The sequence below is a fragment of the Hydra vulgaris genome, chromosome 10 (genome assembly GCF_038396675.1).
Source record: "Hydra vulgaris chromosome 10, alternate assembly HydraT2T_AEP".
In the NCBI taxonomy this organism is placed as follows: Eukaryota; Metazoa; Cnidaria; class Hydrozoa; order Anthoathecata; family Hydridae; genus Hydra; species Hydra vulgaris.
In genome coordinates this window covers 34,482,530-34,507,240 of record NC_088929.1, presented here as the reverse complement: position 1 = coordinate 34,507,240, position 24,711 = coordinate 34,482,530, and the positions used below count along the sequence as shown (strand labels likewise).

At 29.0% G+C, this 24,711-nt stretch overlaps 1 protein-coding gene and 1 non-coding gene across 2 annotated transcripts; one reads left to right on the top strand and one right to left on the bottom strand.

The window, feature by feature from the left end:
- Positions 1-1,160: 1,160 nt before the first annotated feature.
- Positions 1,161-2,894, bottom strand: LOC136086303 (uncharacterized). Its single transcript, XM_065808595.1, has 2 exons — positions 2,154-2,894; positions 1,161-2,050 (listed from the first exon to the last, which is right to left on the bottom strand). The coding sequence occupies exons 1-2, from the start codon at positions 2,734-2,736 to the stop codon at positions 1,161-1,163; spliced, it is 1,473 nt and encodes a 490-aa protein (XP_065664667.1). The 5' UTR covers positions 2,737-2,894.
- Positions 2,895-3,601: 707 nt separating this feature from the next.
- trnas-aga (transfer RNA serine (anticodon AGA)) lies at positions 3,602-3,683 on the top strand. The gene has a single exon. It is a non-coding gene; the product is annotated as a tRNA-Ser (tRNA).
- The last annotated feature ends 21,028 nt before the right edge of the window (positions 3,684-24,711 follow it).

The following is a 24,711-nucleotide window of genomic DNA, read 5'->3' as shown; positions in this document are numbered from 1 at the left end:
AGCCTCTCATAGCATAGCTATTAAGTATATACCAGCATACACGCCACAACTTAATCCAATAGAAGAATTTTTCTTCTTCTTTAAAGCATAAGTATAAACAGGGAGAAAGGCCTCGAAATACGGTTGGGGTAATCAAGAAACTTAAAAAGATTATGGATACTACAGAGTTTAATTTATTCCATTTTACAATCATATGCGTAAATAGCTAGCTGGCCCACTGTTGTAAAAAATGACCAAAAACTACTTTGAGCTGACCCGAGAAAACCGCTTTGACAGGGTGAAACTACAATGTTTCCTGACTCCAAAAATGTAAAATTTGAAATCTAACTATTTCGTCCGAGAAAATAATTTTGATTTTTAGTTTTTAGTACTTTGCACAATAGGGCTCTAAAAAACTCTTCAAAATAAGCATTTATTACTCCAAAACATAACTGTCTAAAATTCACTTGAATAATAGTTTATTCTGACACAACTGATATAGTTTTTCATTAACAAGATGGAAATAGTAAACACTTTCTTAAATAATTCTTTTAGTTATTCTAAGCCAAAACACAAAAACAACCTCTTGATTCTAAACACATAAAGAGCAAATGGTACATAAAATAAATTCTTCTCAATATTTGATTCTTCACAAATGCTTGCTGTTGTAGTCCGCAACACATGAAAGAAGCCTCTTTGCATACTCAGGATGATTGCGGTCTCTTTTGTATCTCTGCCAATGTGAGCTGAAATTATGATGCATTGATTCTGTTGCCTGCTCACTAAAGATCCCCAAAGGAGCCCTTTTGATCTCAATGAATTGCTTCACATGGAAGAAAACAGCATGAACTTTTGGAGTCACACTGATGTTCATGATTGCCAAATATGAGTCTCTGAAGCGATCAATTTTTTCAGAAAAGTCATCCTCCAGAACTATACCAAAACATGCTATCACCACAGACTTAAACTTTCGAAGGGCATCCATAATTCCAAAGACTTGAAAAGCAGACTCAGTCTCTGCAATTCTTTGAAGGAGGTCAAGATTGCTGAGAAGCTTGTGACAGGCATTCCCTGCAAACTGCCCACCATGGTATGGTTCTTGTTGAATGTGGAGAGCTGAGGGCCACTTGACAACATTGGGCCAAACTTCTGTCATGGCTTTGTACCATGACAGAAGTTTTTTACTTTGTACTTTCTGTCATGTGATTGACCACACCAAGGAGAAGATGGAGTTCCATTGGTGGTATGAGCTCCAAGATGAGTTTGTTTTCAGAACCAGATAGCAAAGGCTCATGCACTACATTGCCAAAAGATCTTGCCTTTTTGATATCACCACCAGACTTAGCAAACTCTTGATAACAGGCAAAAAGTGAGCCTAGTGTCCTCAAAGATCCTGATTGAGAAAGATGCTTTGATTCTGCGTTGCACCTAGAGCAAGGGTGAGTACTTGAATGGCTTTGAAGGCCACAAAGGATGTTGGCAAGTTTCATGTCACATGAGACAACAAAGTTGACTTTGTCTAACTTGATTAAAGACATAATCTGCCTCATATTTTCAAAGTTTTCTGGTAGTCCTTCTGATAAAGCCACAAGCATTTGACGCTTTACACTACTGTCTTTGGCAGTCCTCTGAGTTAAAAGTTTTTTCCGTGCTGGTGACCTTGAATCACAGTGAGAATCCAACTCCATGATGCCAAGAGAAACTTTCAGAAATCCTCCACCTCCATCAATTCCCAACTTGACAATATGATTCTGGAAAACTCTTCGAGAAAGCAGGACTTCATTCAAAAGCTCCGCAAGATCCTTGCAATGCACAACCACAAAGTCAGTGGAGTTACTCTCTGATAAAACTTGGATGCTGGTTTGAGTAAAAAACTCAGACAACTGTTTGCCAATGGCTTCAAACTTAGCAAGAAAACTAGTCTCCACAATCTTGGTGTCACTGACTCTGTTGATGGTTGATGCCAATTTCTTCATGCCAAGGTTGGACAGTCCTGTGTTTAGCTGAACTTGTACAAGATCTTCAGTTTTGATGCTGGGTTCAGGAAAAAGAGCTCTTGCACTTGAGCTTCCTAAAATTGAAATTATATTAACACTTTTTGTAATTTTAAGTTTTAAAATTAAAGGTATTCCCTCTGAACCTGCCATCTTTATATGTATATATAAAAGTATCACCTGTTTTAACTCTAAGTGGTGGGCCGCCTTTAGGATGCGATATTTTGACAGTACCACCAGGTGTGGAAGGTTTAGTAGAGATGACTTGAGTAGCTATTTGCTCTGCAGCGAGTGGATCAGCTGTAGCTAGCTGCTTGAGATTCTCTCTAAAAGTGAATGGAGTGCACTGATGTGGCAGACCTCTTCCAACTAGACTCAAACAATCACCACATCTTTGAGGGGTACAATCTTCCACAGGTTTAGAATAGTCCACTGGGCTCTTCTCATTCAACTTCAAATGTCCAACTTGACAAATAAGACAGTTGCAACCTTGATCTCTTGTTGGTGGTCTAACTTTTATAGATGAGAAAGGAAACAAAGGTGGCAGGTTAACATCTTTTCCTTCATCTTTTCTCCGAAGAATTGTTCGACATGAGTCACAAATGCCTCTTGGCACTCTGGTATCAGTCAAATCAAGACTTGTATGGTAATGCTTGAGGATCTTTTCAACAAGGAACTGTGTCAACTCTCGAGAGCACTTCTTCAGACACAAGACACAGACAGATTTCCGACAATCTTCATGATTTTTTGAAAAATTTGGCATTTTGAAATTTTTCTCACACAACTGATAAGTGAAACACTTTAAATAAACATGTTCACTGCCAATTCCCGGAATTTTTAGCTTGTTTACAATTTTGATGCAAAACTTAAAACAAACATGTTCACTGCCTATTCCCGGAATTTTCGGCTTGTTTACAATTTTGATGCAAAACTCAAAATAAACATGTTCACTGCCTATTCCCGGAACTTTTAGCTTATTTACAATTTTGATGCAACAAAATGTTTATAATATAGTTCAACCATGAAATTGTAGGTAAAATTTTATCTTCTGAGTTAAAATAAATACAAATTATACTTGCTATATAGACTGTTATGTTTTAGAGTAATAAATGCTAATTTTGGAGAGTTTTTGAGAGCTGTCATTTCGCCCTATTGTGCAAAGTACTAAAAACTAAAAATCAAAATTATTTTCTCGGACGAAATAATTAGATTTCAAATTTTACATTTTTGGAGTCAGGAAACATTGTAGTTTCACCCTGTCAAAGCGGTTTTCTCGGGTCAGCTCAAAGTAGTTTTTGGTCATTTTTTACAACAGTGGGCCAGCGCTGGCTCGGCAACCATTTTTTAAATAAATAGCAGTGGCAACAACCTAACTTATGTTTTGAAGAAATCTATATAAACACATAAAGGCCAAATTATTGTCTATATAAAATTATATTAGAGATATTATGGGTGGTTGCATATAAGCATGAATAAATGCGCATATAAGAATGAACAAATGCGCATATAAGAATGAATAAACACGCATATAAAAATGAATAGACGCGCATATAAAAATGAATAACCTTAAAATAACTCTTGTGCAAATTACTTGTCTTTATATTGTATAAATAGCATGGAAATGAACAGCTGTGATGGCCGAGTGGTTAAGGCGTTTGACTAGAAATCAAATGGGATCTTCCCGCGTAGGTTCAAATCCTACTCATAGCGTTAATCTTTTATTATGTTTGTGAGGTATGTTTTTTATTACGTGATATAAATGAATAATAATATTATTTATTCTATAAATGTATTATTAAATATAATATTATTTATTCTATGAATCTTTTAATATTATAACAATAATTTAAATATTTAATAAATTATTATTTATTCTATTTTTATATTTATTTATATTCACTTATATTTATTCTTTATTTAGTTAACTAATTTTAACAAATAATAATATTATTTATTTTAAAATTAAATTAAATAATAAATTATAAAGTATTATGCTGAAATAATAAAGAATAATACTATTTATTTTAGGGTAACTTTATGTTATTTCGCCTATCATTCAATTTTGCCCACTACCTTTGATTTTTTATAAGTCAATGAGCACACCACTACATTGACAAAAAGACATTTATTTAGACTAGAGAGGTTAAACCGGAATGGAATATGGATAAAATTGATATATAGCTTGACGTAAAATCAAGAAAAGTGGTTGCACCGAAAAGCATAAAAACCCATTTAACCTGGATGTCTTTTCCTTTACTATCAATTGAGATGAATGAATTTGCCTTGTACATGCACGCAGGCAACCACAGTGATTGACCCTCGATTTCCACTTGTTTGACTAATAGTCAAACAAGTGGAAATCGAGGGTCCACTTGTTTGACTTAATAGTCATTTTATAATACTCTTTATAATGTAAAAATATAACAAATAAAAAGACTGTATTAAACTGAAAAGTAAGTGTTTATTAAATTTTTTCATAAAAAAAATTATTTTAATTTATGACATCTGGTATAGCGACTGCAACTTTAATGATTTTTAAAATTGAAAAGATTCAAATATTGAAATGGAAAAAAATGCGAAAGGAACTTATTTGAAATGGCAAAACTACTGTCTAGTTCCGAAAAATGACAAGTTTCACGTGGAATGCACATTGTGTTCTGACGGTGCGAAGGTAAAATTCATCAAACAAGCAGACTACAATACAAAAAAAATTCACGCTCATTTACGGAAGTTCCATCTATATTGCCTTGTTCCTTCTGCTTACAAATCCGAAAAATCAACGCTCATCAATCTCGCTCAAAAATGATGGACTCTTTTTTTAATGTGAAAGCTAACATTGACTGACGAAATTGTTGCTATGCTAGCATCTGATATTGAACTTAGCTTCAACCAAATTGTGAATCCATTGGTGCAAATGCTGATTGAATATTACACAAAGGTTGAAGCTCCCAAAAACGTTGAGAGAGGTCGTCAGACTTTATAGCTCATCAGCGTATGCGAGGGACAAAGGAAATAACGCTGATAAAATCCAATGGAGGAAAGTTTTCCTATGTGAGTGATGAGACAAAACTTAAACAAATTAAAGTAATAAATATCCATATTTTTGGACCCAACAATAACAATTAAAATCTTTGTATGATCGAAATAGCAAAAGAATGTGATGCTAAAACCCTTTTGAGGTTTCAAAGTTATCAGTTAATGACCTTCAGCATTGATCCTGGCCGAGATTGCATTGGTCAAACTATGAACAGGGCAAATATTTGCACTAAATCTGGCCGTCTCTCACAACAACTTCATCACATTTGCTTTGATCATGGAATCCATCTTTGTGTGACACAAGTACTAAAACGTAAAAAGATGATCCCAGCTATGAAAAAACTCTTAAATCATTTGGGCATGATTAGCCTAATTATTTAAAGATAAGCATTCCTTAATTGTTAGCAACTCTTCAACAATGTAAAATGGCTATGGATGCCATGAGTGGCGATGATGCTGACTTGAACATTGCAGAAGGCGCATTAGAATTTTTGTCAGAGGAATTGCGAACGAAAAACAGTTTTATTTGTGCTCGTTTGATTGAAGAAATTGAAATAGAGATTCTTAAAAGACATCCAATCTTAACTGTTGCTCTGCTCAAATTTCTCAACAATCCAGGATTTCTTGAAGAGCCGAAAGTGTCCCCATTCTTACTTTCATCAAATAAAGAAATTATTGAAAATGCGAAAAGACTCGCTTAAACATTTTTTCACTCCATCCAGTAATGATGACAGTGATGATGTTGTAGAAATTGCATCTGAAGCTCATCAGACAGTTGAACAGACTCCCAATGATCCTAAGTTACGTCTTCTCGCTTCCTTAAATCCTCGAACAACTTCAAACTTTGTTCCCAAGCTCAAAGACCCACCTAGAAAGAAAAGAGAATCCAATGCTCGACTACAAATCCAAGTCACTGATCCTAATGATTTGACTGCTGATGAATTTAACAGCTACGTTACGACTGGATTTAAATCAAAAAAGTTATGCATGTTAGAAAATGTGTTGAAATTAATTAAGCCAATATCGATTCGATCTAAACAAAATTTTTCAATTTCAAGCAACCACCGTAGTAAGAAACGGGAGAGAGTGACAGCTGCGACTTTGAATGACTTAAGTCTTTTGAAAAGTTTTTTAAGAGTCAACATTAATTTGATAAATTTAAAAAACTTGTGGTTCATTAAAATAAAAATAAATAAAAAATTATAAAAGACAAATTTTTTGGAAAATTTAAGTTTACTTTCATAGTTTTTACATTTTTGAAAAAATGTAAAAACTATGAAAGTTTCGAATGAGATCTCGTCTCGGAAAAATATTGTCTCGTATGGACCGAGAACTGAGACGAAAAAAAGCTGAGATTCTGAATGTATATATCTTGAGCTAAAAGAAAACAAGATTGCAAGTAGACTCATAATACTAAAATTGAATTCTGTTCAATGAAAATAAGAAAAAATCTGAAATCGAAGAGGCAAGTTATCAAAAGAAAAAAGGGAGATTGACAAAAAATACTGCAACAAAAATTGAATTTATTGTGGGTCATGCGATGTTATTTTTTGTAAATATAAAAGTAAACGAAACTGAACTGAATGCCAGAAATGCTATAAGTGGCACCTTGATGCATGTCAGGGATTGAAAGAGGTTCCACCAAACTTTTTTGTTTGTATTTTTAGTGAGAACGATTTTGACTAATATGTACTCAATACTTGAAAACTCTTTTCATATCAGTTGCTATTTATTTCTATAGTTGATGTATATATTATCTTAATATAATATATCTTTAAATATATTACTAAACTTTACTTTTTAAATAATATTTTTACAGATTATGATTTATTAGATACTATAGGGTAAACTTTGCTGAATACTATATCGTATTATTTGTTCCTTTACGGAATACTATATTTTATTATTAATTCTATTTTGTTACTTCGCATATGTCATATTTTGAAGTTCTTGAATAAATTAGCTTTAAAGTAATTCAAAATTAACTTCATGAAATGGGTTTGATCTCAGTACAAGGCAAAGGAAGATCCAATGCTACAAACGATCAAGAGGGGCGTTTTGAGCCGATAAATTAATTATAAAATATCCAAATTTGTACATTTTTTTTCTTTTTTTTGAAGCGAATACTTCCCAACTGGACGAAAGAACAACATCAGAGAGTCATTTGTCAAACTAAAAAAAAGCTACTCAATCTAAACAAAGAAATTAACTTGGCCCAGTTGGTATCGCGATGTATCATGAAAAGAGAGGTGTGGGCTGCGTCATTTACGCAGAAATTTTACAAATGTTAAAGTTTTTTTCAAATTGTACCTTATTTTATGTGTATTAATTATATTACTGTTTATTAAGGTATACATATTATTTACTTTATATTAAATATTTTTATTGTTTATTAATTATGTATATATATATATATATATATATATATATATATATATATATATATATATATATATATATATATATATATATATATATATATATATATATATATATATATATATATATGTATATATATATATATATATATATATATATATGTATATATATATATATATATATATATATATATATATATATATAAATATATATATATATATACATATAAATATATATATATATACCCATATATATATATATATATATATATATATATATATATATATATATATATATATATATATATATATATATATATATATGTGTGTGTGTGTGTATTTTTAAACTTAATACAAGTAAATATATTATTGCATCTATTAATAAAATTTGGATACTAGTGGGCATACATTTCCTAAAATAGCCGTAGGAGCAGTAAAATGTACACATATTGATTGGTATAGCAAATGATTGGTATAGCTGTTGTTTTTCATTGACATATGGTTTTTGTTTTGGATTAAGCACCGGCAAAGAATGTTTTCATTAAACAAGTAGTGAATAACTATTTGGCCTTCGGTACCAAAGTTTAACAAATAGCTTTAAAAGTTTGTTAATCTTCGGTATCGAAGTTTAGCGAATAGTATTATTTGTTAAGCGAGTGCTTACTAACAGTACTGTTTTTAAAATATTTGTTAAATTCAAAATTTCGCTTTAAAAATTCGCTTTTCTAATTTCAAATCCTTTTGAGATCTTCATTCAAAATTGGATCAAACAAAGAAATGAATTCAAAAATTTTGCTATTGTCAAGAGTATAAACATTATCAAGCTGTTACGAAAAGCCAAATATTGTACACCTAGAACTCTTACAAGAGATAAAACTCTTACAAGAAATTCAATCTCATTCTTAGAAGACTTCCTCTGAGATCTGATTCTAAATCTTTTTTTATGAATCTGCAACCTTTTCTTTCAAAAATTTTGCTGCAAAAACAGAAAACCTTTTCAGTTGGTAGAGAACACTGGAGGCATTCCAAACAAACTTATTCATGGTTTAGAAGTTTTCTTTTATAATGCTGAAAACTTCCTTTTTCCACACCTACAAAAATATCTATGCAAACTTATTTCTGGCTATTTTCAATCAAATGTGTTTTACTTATTCATAAGTTTTCTCAAAAGGATTTATAAATCAGTTTTCAGTAAGAGCACCATCTTTGATTTCAAAGATCTCTTTTGGAGTTTCCATTGTTTACATTTGTTTTTGGCTATTAAACTCGTCATTGCCTGGTCCTAATTGATTTTTAAGATACCTAACGATTTTGATTTCTTTATATTTTGATCTCTTATGCGAAGTTATACTAAAACAATTGGTTTTTAAAATTTTCACTCCTAAATCTTGCCGCACTAGGCGGCCGCCTAATTTCGCCTAATGGTAGAAACGGCCCTAATTATATGCTTCATGTAAATAGTTATAATCAATTTAGTTAGTGTGATATTTTAAAGTTCAAAATAATTCATGTTTTAGATTTTTTTTAAAGTTTTTTAAAAATTGCTAGAAGAGCTCCCCAAATTGTTAAATTTAATTCAAAAATTAAAAAAGATGTATGCATTTTTTTTGCACGCATAATAAAAAAAATAAATTTTGTCGTTTGTGATTTATTATTTTGTCAAACATATCCTCGAAGGTTATCGGTCCTTCTGGTCAAAATTAAGTGACTTTGTTAATTTTTTTAAAATGGTCGACCGATTCGATACCATCTGTAAATTATTTTTTCCATGTTGCAACAAATTTCTACATTTTCTAGGTTGAGACATAGAAAATGTAGAACTTGGCCGTAACTAAAATATTTTTATTTCATTTTTATCAATTTCGTTCAACCGTGATATTTTTACATGGTTTGAAAAACTGATCAAATTTTTCTTACATTACATTGTATTCATTATCATCGTTTCGTTTAAATTTTTTTTTCTATTTTTTTTAATATGTTCATTTCGCCTTCTACAATAAATACAATTTTTTATATATATACAACAAAATAAGTAATGGCTGGAGCAAGAAGAAGACATAATTCTGTCATATCACCGAGCCCCATTTTTTATAAAATCATGATTTAAAAATATCATATTATGGCGTAAATATAGTAAATTAGTAATAGTAATTAGTAATTGCTAAAATGCTTACATTATCTGCAGTTGCAAAAATGCTTACATTATCTGCAGTTGCAAAAATGCTTACATTATCTGCAGTTGCTAAAATGCTTACATTATCTGCAGTTCCAAAAAGAAAATGAAACTGCAGTTGCAATAAAATGATTATATACTTGTAATAAAATAAATAATAAAAGGATGGAAAAAAGATGAAAGAGTAATATCATTAATAAACTTTTGTTATGGTGGATTGTGGTTATAACATTCTTTTAAAAGAATTTTTTTTTTAAGTTATCTTGTTTTTTTATTAGAGCTTTGTTTTATTTAAAAGAAACATTTAAAATCAAGCATAGTGAGATCCATAATTACTTTATTTTAAAAAAACATTTAAAATCTAGCATAGTGAGGTCCATAAATACTTTATTTAAAAGAAACATTTAAAATCTAGCATAGTGAGTTCCATAAATAAGAACAACTATTAAGATTCTTTTTTAAATCGATAAAGAGTAGGTTTTTTTTTATTTATAATATCTGAAATAAATTCCATAAAAATTGCCCACGATACTTAATTTAGTATGAACTCAATTTTAAACTATATCTTGGGACAGCAAAGTTATTGACTGAGAATCGTGTGCTATATTTATGGCAGAAATTACTAAAATAGAATTCAAATATTTTTGGCACTATTCCTATCTTAGTTCTATGCATAAAAACTAAAATTTCAAGTAAATATATTTTAGAAATATTTAAAGCTTTTAGTAAACACTATTAAGGCTCACAGTGTTTCGCTCTATTTGCTCCAAATATAATTCGACATGCATCTTTTTGTTTACTGTAAAGCTTTTTTAATTTTGTATGATTTGTACTTGGCCAGGTGATATTACAGTATATTAGGTAACTTTGATAAAAGCAAAGTATAAACATTTTAGTGATTTGAAAATAAGAAATTGTTTAGTTTTATAAATCATTCCAATATTACTAGAATTTTTTTTTTTTAAGACCGCTTTTATGAAAATTCCATCTTAAATGTTCGTCCAATTCAACACCTTTAAAGTTTACCGATGATTCTCTTTTAAATAATAGCTTTATTTATAATAAGGTTTGGTAATTTTAATGGGATGTTATCAGTTTTATTCAATTTTAGGAACAAAATGAATTTAGTTTTATCAGAATTCAGAGAAAGTTTGTTACTTACAAAGCGCTCATTGACTTTAATCTAATTATTCATTAACATGTTTAAAAAGTATTTTTAAAAAAGTAAATAAAAAATTAAGTAAAAAAAAAAATTAAAAAAAAAAGTAACAAGAAAAGTAAAAATTAGTAAAAAAAATTAGATAAAAACAAAAAATTAGGTAAGTAAAAAATAGTGAACATTTCTTTTATATTTTTCCCTGCTAAAAGCAAAATTAACGCATCTTTTTTTCAAAATTTGTGTACCTTCTATTGCACAGTGGTCCAGAAATCACTTTTACTGGACAAAACTTTTAACTAATTTAATATTAGGGCTATACTGACTAAAATTAGGGTGAGTAATAATATGATGTCTGCGCTTCTTAAAAAGGAGTTATTTTTTTAATTCGTTGCTATGGATACCAAAATGGATACAATATGAGGTCGCGCTTTTAAAAAAAGTAATATAATTTTTATTAAGTTGCTATGGATATCTAATTTTGCTTAGCAACAACTAATTTTTATTAGTTGCATATGTTTTACTTGTGCTATGTACACTATTTTGCACGTGTTTTACTATGAGATTCTCGCTTTGATCCTCGCTCGTGGAAAGCAAAACTTATTTAAGTTTAATATGATTAACTAGTGTTACACGTGCTGTTACACGTTGGTAGATAAACTTGTTTTCTTTTTAAAAAAATTATATTCTAGCTTAATTATTTAGTTTTTCTAGTTAGCAGATTTTACGAGCGTTTAAAAAATTTTATAAATTTGTATGTGTATATTGTTCCCATGCATTCACAATCACCAAAAGTCTTTGACAATGCATGCTACAAGTAGTACAAGCTTAGCAAACAATAACTAATAAGAATATGAAGCTGACAAAGTAGCAAGTTTTCTTTTCTTCGTTTTTAATGATGATTCTTTGAATGGTAATGTTGATCTGCCGAGTTGTTTATTTTTACTCTCTTTTATTAATGTGGTATTGAAATCATTTTCAAGCCAAGCTGAGTTCTTTCTCATAAACTTGGCACCGTTTAGTTTACTTGGAATCCATCTCTTACCATAACCAAAATAAATAAACGAAATTTACTCTCAAAACTGATAGTCATTACTATGACTATTAGAACTTCTGTTAAAAATTCTATTAAAAATAAAAAAGTTTTTTTTTCAAATTTACGCGTTGTAACTTTCAGGTTGCTCTTGCTTTTATTGACTTTATTAAACTTTAATTTGTTCCCATGACTCCATCATCAAGTTTGGCAAGCACTGTTTTAAATACCATTGCTGTTGCTATCAGATTTTATGTTATCCGCTTGATAACATAAAATCTGATAGCGACATCAATTTGCTATCAGATATTAAACACTTGAAAGTGTTTTTTTCTCTAGTTCATTTAGTTCGACAAATAGCAATTTCATACTTAAATACTACACATAAATATAAGAGGCATAAATAAAAATTTTAACAAACTTAAATATTTCCTAATTGATTGCAATTATTTATTCAGTATGATTTGCCTTACAGAAACTTGGTGTTCTGATGAATCAATCCAAAATAACTCTAACTTTCAAATTCCCAATTATAAATTATTATCTTCTGAAAGGAAAGTATACAAAAAAGGAGGAGGGGTCACAACTTAAGTTCGGAATGATCAAGTGATAAAAGTGACAGAAGATCACTCCATTTCTAAACCCGATAGTGAGGTCTTTACAATAGAGATCATCAACTCCAAGTTTAAAAATATTATATTTTCTACCTGTTATAGAACACCTGAAGGTTATATTAAAAATGTTTTAATTATCTAGAAGAAATTTTTCTCAAAATCAATAAAGAACAAAAAAAGTTGTTCTGTATCGGGGACATAAACATAGATTATTTAAAATACAAAGAGTATCCGATTACTAAATTATTTTTTGATAACATATTCCAAAATTGTATTTTACCAATTATTAATAAACCCACACGGGTAATCTCGAAATCTATTTCTGCTATAGATAATATACTAACAAACTCTTTTCTAGACCTCCTTAAAAGCCGGAATAATAAAAGTTGATATAACAGATCATTTTCCTATTTACTTTACAATAATACATGATACAAAAATAAATAATAACTCGAAAAAAAAACTTATTAAAGAAAAATAAATAAAAATTCTATTCAATGTTTTAAAGACACACTATCGGCAGTAGCTTGGGTTAAAGTGTATCAAGAATGTAACTATGGGAACACAAACTCCGCATATAATACTTTCACAGATATTTTTTTAAACACTGTAATAATCATTTTCCAATCAAAGAAAAAGAAATCAAAGTAAAACATTTGAGCTGTCCATGGATCACCAGCGGAATCAAAAAATCTTCAAAAACAAAAACTATATGTTAAATATTTGAAAAACAGAAATGAAGATAACCTATCTACTTATAAACAATATAAAAATCTTTTCGAAAAAATCAGAAAATATTCTAAAAAAATTTATTATTCTAAATTACTTCAAAAAACAAAAGGAGATACCAAAAAAACATAGAACATCATGAAAGAAATAATCGGATAAAAAAATATAAAAACAAACAGCTTACCAGATAGAATTATTATAAATGAAACAGAACACAACGATAAGAACTCTATTGCCGAACAATTCAACAATTTCTTTGCAAATATTGGCCCTAACATGGCGTCTAAAAATCAACCCCCAAATAACTCGTTTGAAAATTATTTTAGTAACTTAAATAACGAACTAGTTTTCAACCGAATAAGCTATGAAAAACTCGAAAATGCAAATAACTCTTTAAAAATTAATAAAGCACCAGAAATTGATGAAATTTGTAGCAGTGTAGTAATGAGTATCTTTCCGATAATAAAGAAACCCCTCTTCAAAATATTTAAATCTTCAATTACAACAGGAACCGTTCCAGAGAAATTGAAAATTGCAAAAATTGTACCAATATATAAAACTGGAGAACCATACTTACTAAACAGTTATAGACCAATCTCAATTCTTCTTGTATTCTCAAAACTCCTCGAACGAATAATTTATAATAAATTATACAAATATATAACAAACAACAACATCTTAAATACAAAACAATTCGGCTTTCAAAAGCAACATGCAACCGAACATGCAATCGCGGATCTTAAAAATAGTATTAATTACTCATTTGTTACTAAAGAATTCGTTCTAGGAACCTTTATAGATCTATCGAAAGCATTCGGTACTGTTGATCATGCTATCCTGCTCAAAAAATTGCAAAAGTATGGCTTAAAAATTTTTCATTACTCTGGTTTAAAAACTTTTTGCTAAACAGACAGCAATGTGTTAATACTGATGAAAATATCTGTTCTAAAATGCTTAAGATTAAATGTGGCGTTCCCCAAGGTTCCATTCTAGCTCCCTTATTGTTCTTAATAGACATTATTGATCTTCCGAAAGTCTTAAACAAACTTGATGTCATAATGTTTGCAGATGGTACTAATTTATTTTATTTATCTCAGTCTATTATAAAACTCTTTGAAACAAGGAATATTGAACTTGAAAAACCTAATATCTGGCTAAAATCTAATAAATTATCTTTAAACACAGAAAGAAACCAATTATATCTTATTCCATCCCAACCAAAAAAGAAAAAAAATACCAAATATATTACCATTGCTATAAATAGAAAACAAAAATATTGAAAGAACCTCAACAACTAAATTTCTAGGTTTACTAATTGATGAAAATATTTCATGGAAAACGCACGTTGACTATTTAAATACTAAAATAACCAAAAACATTAGCGGGCTATACAAAGCTAGACCAACGTTATCCCAACAAAATCTAAAACATCTTTATTTCTTATTTATACAGACCTATTATACGTATGGTAATATAGCATGGGTAAATACCAATAAATCCAATTTGAAATCACTTTATCGACATCAAAAACAAGCCGTTAGAATTGTCAATAAAAAAGATAAATTCACTCATACTGAACCTTTGTTAAAACTCCTTAATGCACAAAACATCTATAGAACAAACATTTATCAAAACTTATTGTTTATGCTGAAAAATAAACTCGGGCTTGTTCCATCACATTTCTCAAATAATTTCTTTAAAAGAAATAGAAATAAATATGACACTCGAGAAGTAGGAAACTTTAATATACTGTTTAGAAAAACAAAACTATCGCGTTTCGCAATTTCATATTGCAGTCACTATTTCTATAATAAACTGATATCCATAAACACCATAATTACAAAATTAGATAACCTAATTGTTTAAAAATCTTACTAAAAACATTCGTTTTAAATATAAACAATTACATAAACTTACACTAAACTAATACTGAAACTAGAACCAAAATTAATGTTGAAACGAAAATCTCAAAAACCTCAATAACAAATATCAGTATAAAAATTTATAAATCAATGAAATTTTATTTATGCCTAATGATATATTTATGTGTACAAAATCTAGGATTTATTAATTATTTGTTATCTTACATTTTATTATATGTGAATCCAATATAAAATGACCATTATATTTTGTGAAACTAGAAACATGTAAAACGAAAACACAGAAAATATTACTAGTACAAGCGGTTTCTTGATGACAAGACCATCTGGTCTTCTGCAAGTTTCCCGCGTTCTTTTAATATTAACGATACCCGGCAGTTATATTTTTTTGTATTCTATAAAATTGTGAGATTTTTTTTTTCCACTTACCACTATATATTTTATAAACTTTGTCAATTTGTATAAGTTATATAGAATCACAAAATTGTAAAGATAAAACAATAAAAACAAAAAACAAAAAAAATACTTCTCGCTTATAATATCAAATGATTTTTAATCCCTGGTTTCTTTTTAGTGTTTAAATTTTTTTTTTCATGAAAGATTAAAAAGTTTATACTCAATTTTATCAATTTTAATATTAAAAAAACTTATTAGCGTGTTTTTATAAATCTTAAGTAAATCTCTTACCTAAAGTTTTTGCCCCCCTCCTCCCCTTTACCCTTAACCTAAACGGAAGAACTAATATTACAAAAAACATTTTTCTACTCTCAAATTAATTCATATTTATCAATAGACTTCTAACTTTCTTTTATAACCTTTTGGTGCTCAAAAATTATGACCATGCATAATTTGAAAATTCCTCAAAATGAGATGGATTTAAGTAGGGGTGTACCGATGCATCGGCATTGGCCTGCCGATGCATTGACCATTTAGCTGATGCATCGGCATTGGTATCGGTTTTGGTAACCATCGGCCAATACCGATTGTTTTGAAAAAACAGATTTTTCATTTTTGCGTTTCTGTATATAGAAACACAAAAATGAAAGGCCTGATTTTTTTTGCAGATGGCTGCATAAAATATATATTGTATGCAAAAATATAATTTTTCCATTAACCAAAAAGCATGCATAAGCCTAAATTATTATACAGACATATCTGCAACCACTTAACTTTTATAACTTAAATATTTTTTAAACTGTTTTTTATCAGGAACTCCCTGCATTTAATGTCTTTTTATACAGGGGCAGGTTTTGTCACTCGCCAAGGAGGGGGCTAAAAAGGGCTTAAAAAAAATTCCGCATATTTTAATTTATAAGTAACTTTCTTTTTTAATTTTTTGTACTTTAGCGTAATAATCAAGTTCATATACGTATAATTACGTATAAAAGTCGGTTTTATTCGTCAGCATAAAAGTCCAATTCAGTATAATAGTCAATTTACAACAGAATATTTCTGAAAAAAAAGTCCCAAGGGGAGGCTATTACCCTTGCCCCCCCCCCTCTTCCCTAAATCCCGCCACTGTTTTTATAATTTAGGAAAGTAATTATTTGACTTATGGATCCAAACTATACAAAGAGATAAGTTTAAAATCAAAAAATGTAAGTATAATGTAAAATGTATAAGAAAATTTTTTGCCAGATGATCCTCTTCTTGATATTTTTATTTTGAGAAAGTTGCAAATTGCTTTCAACGTTTATTTTCATCTTTATCAAAATAGTCTATAAAACCTTTACTTACTTTGCACATTGTTGATATTTCTTATTTAATTTTATTTCTAAGTTTCATTCCTAGAATATAGTTAGAAATAAATTGAAAGTTAATATTATACTTGAACAAAAATCCTAATTTACCTATTAGTAAAAAAGAAAAGAATTTCGAAAAAATAAAAACTCGAAATAGGACCGATGCCGATGCATCAGCTTAAACCAATCGGCACCGGCCAAAAGTAGGCATCAGTGCACCCCTAGATTTATACTTCATATGGTGTCTAAGTAGTTGCTGTATGGATTTTTTTTTTACATTGCGTAAACATAAAAAATGTAAACAAAATTAACATACGGAGTTTTTCATTTAATCTTATTGTATTTTATATTAAATACACATTCTTATTTTATTTTATTAAAATTGTACTATAAGACAAATATCACATGGATGTTAATAATAATAGTCTGTAATAATATGAAAAAACCACGCCATATTGTTTTTAATTTATGTTTTATATTGTCTTCAACTCTAATTACGTTAAATAAATTTTTACGTGAAAAATAAAAAATGTGCTTTACTTTTTAATATAACTCATTTTATTATCTCTATTGATGAGCAAATCACCAATGAATGGAAATATTATTATTTTATTATTTTAAAAATTATCAGCATGGAATGAATGGAATGCAAAGAATGGAAATTTTATTACTAAGAAATACTTAAAGGAAATCATTATCATTTTGCGTATCCTAAGTCTACACCACACTTTGTAGCAAGCAATATATTTCGTTATTAACAACCAAACTCTAAAAACTCAAGCATTTTTTAAATATGATCTGCAGGTAACACAACCTCTCTAATAAAAAAAGCAAATAAATTTGAAATCACAAATTTAAGAATAAAATTATTGCAAATAATTTAAAATAACAATTTCATGTTTAAAATATATTAAGGGGTCAAAATAATGTATAAATAAATGTAGCAAGCCTGACATCAAAAGTATTACTTCTATCGGTTAATTAATACTAATATTTATAACAAGACAGCAAAGTTTTATTTCCTATCTTGTTATTGTTATTGTCTTTATTAAATTTAATTTGAAGAACTCATTAAATGCTAAACAGTCATATAACCAATGAATATAAATTTTAATTTAAAAATAAAAACTTATAAAGCCATAATGGAATATTGACTACTGACTGACGATATTTTAAATTTAGTTAATTTCTTACAGCAGTTTAAACAAGTTGATGAACTAAAGAAAAAATATTAAACAGAAGTTGGGAACAGTTTTTATACCTTTGTTATAATATCAAGGTAGCATTTAATAAAAAAAGTATTCTTATTTTTAAAAAATTTTTTTATGGCCAAGACTGTTGAATGTTTTCATTAATGCATTGATTGATTGCAGGGGCGCCAAAAGCTTTTTTTTGGGCTTTGAGATAGCTATCTTCCAGACATGAAGCAAACTCCAAACATTTATATGTTTATACTTATGTCAAATAAGGATGCTTTGTAAAAAATTGCGATGATTGGAGCTTGGGAACGAAAAAGTCCCAAAAAAATTTTCCCCCTCCTGCTCCAAACGTGAGAGCAACAAGTTGATGAAATATTATTTGTACTAATTATAACTAGACTTATAATCATCCATAAATTTTAAGTTTCAAAGTATTATCTCTCAGCGTTCAAAAATTATGACAATATAAAATTTGCAACCCCCTCAAATTGAGGGGGGTTTAAACTTTACATGGTCATAATTTTTGAATGCTAAAATATTTTACTATGAAATTTAAAATTTAATGATGAATATAAGTCTAGTGGAAAATAGTACAAAAAATATTTGAGTAACTTGTTGCTCTCACGTTTGGAGCAGAAGGGGGACAAAATTTTGGGGCTTTTTTGTTCCCAAGCTCCAATCATCGCATTTTTTTTGCAAAACACCCTTATTTGACATAAGTATAAACATATAAATGTTTGGAGTTTGCTCCAAGTCTGGAAGTTAGCTATCTCAAAACCAAAAAATGCTTTTGGCACCTCTGATTGATTGTTTTCATTGATGCATGACTAGTTATAAATATTTTTTTTATTAAAAACAAAGGTCATGGCATCCCCTACCGTGAAGAAGCACCTACCGTGGTTTTTGAAAAAATTAATAAATTTTTCATGTTTTTTTTTTTAATTTATCTTTTTAGTATTGTTTTATACAAAACTAACTTATTTCACTAATAAATAATTTTAAAATATATATATTTTTAAAGATTTGAAATGTTTTTTTACCCGCAAATGATTTTTTATTGCTTTCTTAAGAAAATCTTTAGCAGTAAAAAAAAGTTTGTCTAGTATTTTTACGGCTTAAAACTTATATAATTTTTTTGATAAAAGTTTAAAATAGTTGTAAAAACATTGAATATTTAAAATTTTATAAAACAATATTACTTTAATCTTTTACACGGTAGGTGATTACGAAAATTATAATAGTTAGCACTTACCGTTTATAAAAATATTTTTTCTGACGTGTTTTATTTTGTGAAATTTTCTCTCTAAAAAACCATTTCAGTTCAACTCAATTACCAATTAAAGGTAATTTAACCCTAGGGAGTATTTATTTGATATGTTTTTTATATTTTATTTATTATGTAAAATGAATCCGATTACAAAGATGCAAGGTTCAAAAAATATATATATATATTCGAGAAAAGCTTTTGTATTCAGAAGAACAACTGCATGTAGCACTTAGAGCTTTAAATAAAGGTGAAAAAAATTTATGTGTCAGCAAAAAGTTTAATGTTCCTGAAAGTACCTTACGCGACAAATTATCTGGTAAAAGCCAACCCAAACAGCAAAACTCTGACTTTAAATCATATCTTGGAGAAGAAATAGAGAATGAATTGGTTGCTTTGTTAATGCAGTGCGCTAACATGGGTTTTGCGATAACAAAAAAGTTATTAAGATAGTACAAAAAATGGGCGAGGTATAAAAACACCATTTAAAGATGATATCCCAAGTAAAAACTGGTTTTATAAATTTATGCGTCGTCATTTGGAATTATCGCAAAAACGAGCAAAGCATATTAGTCGAGCTTGAGCTCTTATAACTGAAGCATCGATAAGAAAATGGTTTAATGAAGTGTATGAATTATTAGGCGATGATGCGCATTACCTTAATAATCCATCTCGTATTTTTAATTTAGGCGGAACTGGTTTTGAGTTAGCACCAAAAAGCTGTAAAAGAAATTGGCATCAGAGGAAGAAGTGTTTATGAAGACTGCAACAACAGCGATAAGGAAAACCTTACAACTCTATTTTGCTTAAATGCAAATGGTGAACATTTGTCGGCAATTTAAATTCGATAACGATTTTAATAAAATTCGCAAAGAAAATATACCAATGTTGTTGAATAATTTTGTTATGGGTCCAAATATGAAAAAAAATATTATTAACGGAATTAGGTTGACAGGAATCTTCCCATTTAATACGAACAATGTTGATTATAAAAAAGTAATTCAATGTGTTAAATTGAATTCCACAATTGATAATAATGAAACAAATCTTCCAAGCCTTTATAACGCGGGAAACATATTTGAAAACAACGTTGCACCTGAAGTATTGCTACAGTTTGAAAAAACTGGAAATAAAGAATGGGGAGGGAAAACTGACTTCAGAGAATTATTTAAATTTTGGAAAAAACTTAAATTTAGCGATAGCTCCAAACAAACCATAAATTTAATAGGAACCAACTATAATGTATTGAACAATGAAATCAATAAAGAATCGTATTTAGATATTAGCAGTATGCAAAATGAAATCGTATCTAGTAATGTTAGCGAATTTGGAAAAAAAGTAACAATTGATGAATCCCGTAAAAGTAAATAAGCAGCAGATCCACCAGATTCAAATAAACAAATAATAAAAGATGTAAACCCATTACACGACTTTCTTTTATGGCCAAAACAACCAATCACGAAAAAAATGCTGAAACAAGTTAAACGATTACCGAGCGTTGTAACTTCATCCAAATGGTTAGAGATTCAGATAACTAGAGAAAATGCAAAGGAAAAGAAGATATCAAAAAAATTGAACGTAAAAATAAAGCTGAAAAAAAAAGAATTGAAAGAAAAAGAAAAACAAGAAAAAAAAAACGAGCTGTTACAAAGGAAAATTAAAATAAAAGACAAAAAATAAAACATTAAAAAACAAAATTTAAAAAGAAAAAAAGTTTAAATTCAGAAAAAAGCTTTGGTGAATAATTTTATAACCAATGTCTTCTTTGTTTTGTAATCATATTAAATTTATGTATTTGTTTCTCGATTTAAATATATAAAAGTAAAATTAAAATATACGATTTTTTTCATACGCGGTAGGTGGAGAATCGATTACGGTAGGTGGTGCTTTATGTGAAGTAGATGAAGAAACGTACTAGATCTTACAAAAAATTAAAAATAACATTAAAAAAATAACTTTACTCAAATTCGAATTATATAATTTAGCTAATAATTGAGTATAAAATATTATTTCGAAAACCCTAAATAAAAATTTATTATGGTTTTGGAGTTAAGAAGTTTTGAAGTTAAAAGTTTTCTTAAAGTCGCGGTAGGTGGTGCCATGACCCTAATGTTTTTGTTTTTGTATATGGTTTACATTTGTTAAGGTAGAAATAGGTGCGCAATTCGAAATAAACGAATTAAAATTCTTCAGTACAAATCAATTAAGGCCGTTTTCCACAAGACGAAATATTCGCGCAAAGCGAATTTTTTCGCCATGACGAAACGCAGTTTTGATTTCCACTTATTTTGCGCAACTTTTTTTCTTTGTCAACAATAAAAATGGCAGCAATAAGTTTCGCTGGATATTTAACTAAAAGCAATTATTACTTTTTTCCCATACTTTCTACTTAGAAATATGTGGAAATTTCATTCCATGCTTTAATTTTAACATTTTTGTTTTTATATATAAGATGTGGTATATGTGGTTTTGTAATTTAATAATTTAATATAAAGTTTTTTTTAAGAAAGTATAAAAACTAAATGCTAAACTCTGATATGAACATTTCTGTTAAAAAACTGTTACTGCAAAAACAAACAGCAGGTTTAACACCATGTGGGGTTTTTCACAAAAAGGTTTATCTTCGTGTAGCCACTCGAAGATAAACATTCTTGTAAAGTGTAACTTTTGGAATTGACAGTGTGCAAATATACATTTGTGAATTCTTGATTTAAGTCTTGCTCCTAAATTGATGAATTTACTAATGCTTGTTCAGAGTGAGTTCATAGAAATTCAATTAGAACGCCAGGTTGAGAACTTTGTTTTTTTGCCATTTTCAAAACAACGTGCTTTCGCTTTTTTTACTGTTCACATCATGTGATATAATATTGATTGGTTTTCGCAAATGGTGATTCGCAAAAAGTCGAAATGAATACGAGTTTTTTTTTCGCTGTAGCGAAACGCTGTATCAGTATTATTGCCAGAAATGTTTTATCTGCGCATGCTTATCGACGAAAAAATTATGCGGCCGTGGCGCAGTGGTTAGAGCGCTTGCTATAAAAGCAGGAGATCGAGGCCCGAAACGATCTTTAGACATATTTTCGCGTCACGGTAAAGAAGGAGGCGTAAACTTCGTTGTAAACTGCACTTCCGCTGTGCTCTGTGACAAGACCGTTAGGGCTTCCTGGGGCACCTAAAAAAAATTCGCTTCGCGCGAATATTTCGTCTTGTGGAAAACGGCCTTTTCAAAGGTCACGTTTTCCACAGGACGAAATATTCCCAAAAAAAATAAAAGGCCGAAGTAAAAATAGGTGCGTGATTCGAAATAAACTCTTCAGTACAAATCAAATAGAAAGGTTACTTGCAGAAGTAGAGAATAGGTGCGCGATTCTGCTAATAATTATTATTTATGGTGTTCAGTTGTTTTTTAACTCTTGCTTGTTTTTTTCTTGTTTTATATATATATATATATATATATATATATATATATATATATATATATATATATATATATATATATATATATATTCTTTTAAACACCCAATAGTTACATAAATTGTAGAAAATAATAATTACCTAAAAAAACAAATAAAGAAAATGCTGTGCGTGTTCTTGTATTGTTCTTGGAATGTTTTTTTCCATCAAAGTTCTAAATATAAGTCTTTATTCCTTTAAATTCCATAATTGGACAGATTGTTTTAAGATTGCGGCAATATTAGCATCTAACACTTCCTTAGGGCGTGCAGTTTTAATTTTATTGCCCTCGATCATACATTGCAGCATATTAATACTAAATTGCTTGCATATTAGCCATATCTCACCAACAAAAAACTTTGATTATTTATATACGGCAACTGAATCATTATAATGGAGTAACATATGGGGTCATTAAGTAGCCTGATAAATAAGTTTAATTTGTTATGAATAAGAATGTTCGGTACAGAGTCTACTTTGAAAAAAAAACGGAGGTAATTTTTACTATGCTTAGAAATATTAAAAAATGATTTTAAGACAGATCGTCCAACTTTATCAATATTCTGTAGAAAGTTATTGTTGCAACCACCCAGTTCTAGTCCGTATAATAGCGTTGGAATAGCTAGGGAATTAAATAAATAAATAATCGAAGCAGGCTGGCAGAAGCGAATTCCGTTTCTTATAAGAGCTTTTGCAACAGATAAAAATTGCGTTATCCTATCATTTTTTTTTTGTAGTGTTGCCGTCATATTTTTGTTCTTATTATCCCTAAGGAAACCAAGATGTTTTAAATTGCTTTGAAATTTAATAGGAGCGTCGTTAAAATAAATCACGTTATTGATGATCGAGCTTACTCTAGATATTAAAAATTCAGTTTTTTCTGCATTTAGTTTGATAAAGTTTGATATTCCATACTTTTGGACGATGTTAATAAGATTTTGAAGACCAGATATAGTTGAACTTTGCAAAATTATATCTTTAAATTATATTTATATATTATAATAATATAATTATATATTATAATAATATAAATTATATAAAATTATATCTATAAATTATATCAAAATTATACTTTGGATTCTGAGACAATTTTCTCTAAAAGATTTTCAGTATAAATATTGTATAGATGAGGCGAAAGTAAGGAACTTCAAGGAACCCTTGTCGAACTCCCTGAGACAACCTAAACTCTTCTGATGTGCATCCAAGATATGATACATTAGCAGTACCTGCCCGATATAACGATGAGATAGTATGAACTACCGATAGTGGGATTTTTTTCTGATAATATAGTTTCTCAAATAGTATTTCCCAGTTACAACTATCAAAAGCTTTGTTAGAATCTAAATTGCATATATATACAGGTGAGTTGTTATGTTTGTGGTGTTTTATTGTTTCACTCAGAAGAAATTCTGCGTGAAGGGTAGAGCTATTTTAAACCCAAGTTGATGTGAATGACTCTCTGTGATATCTGGACATATGTGTACGATAAGATATTCAAGAAGTTTCGTAAAAATAGGTAGAATGCTGATTCCTCTGTAGTTATTTGGATTTTTCAATGATATTTTATTAGACTTAACTAATGGAATAATTGTGGCTGTTGATAAACATTGGGGAACCTTTCCATTTGTTAACATGCTGTTATAAAAAGAAGCGAGTAACATTAGTAGATTGTAACTGCGAGTAGGATTTATTATTTTTAAGATTTAAAATACATTTTTCAATATCAGCTGTTGAGATAAATTTTGAATTAGGCTCTTTAGTGAAGTTATGAAGGTATTAAATAAATTTCTGTTTTAGGTACTAATAGGAAGGTCGCACTAGCTACATTTACATTGGTAAAAAAAAAAAAAAAAAAAGGTAAGCACAATAAATTTTTTTATTAAATTGCACAATTAAATACTTATCTACCTTTAAAATTATGAAACAAAAAATACAACTGCTGAAAACAAAACTGAAAATGCTTATTCTAAAATGTAAGTATTTAATTATGTGATTTTGAAGATAATAATATTGAAACAAGTTTCCCACTCATATTTTCTCTTCTCACCACAAACTTCTCACGTTTTATCTACGTAAAGTTT

Bases quoted from the DNA above. Each gene is read 5' to 3' on its own strand.
- LOC136086303 (XM_065808595.1), bottom strand. From the start codon at position 2,736: ATGCCAAATTTTTCAAAAAATCATGAAGATTGTCGGAAATCTGTCTGT. The intron at 2,051-2,153 runs GTGATACTTTTA...TTTCAATTTTAG, and splicing joins ACCACTTAGAGTTAAAACAG to GAAGCTCAAGTGCAAGAGCT.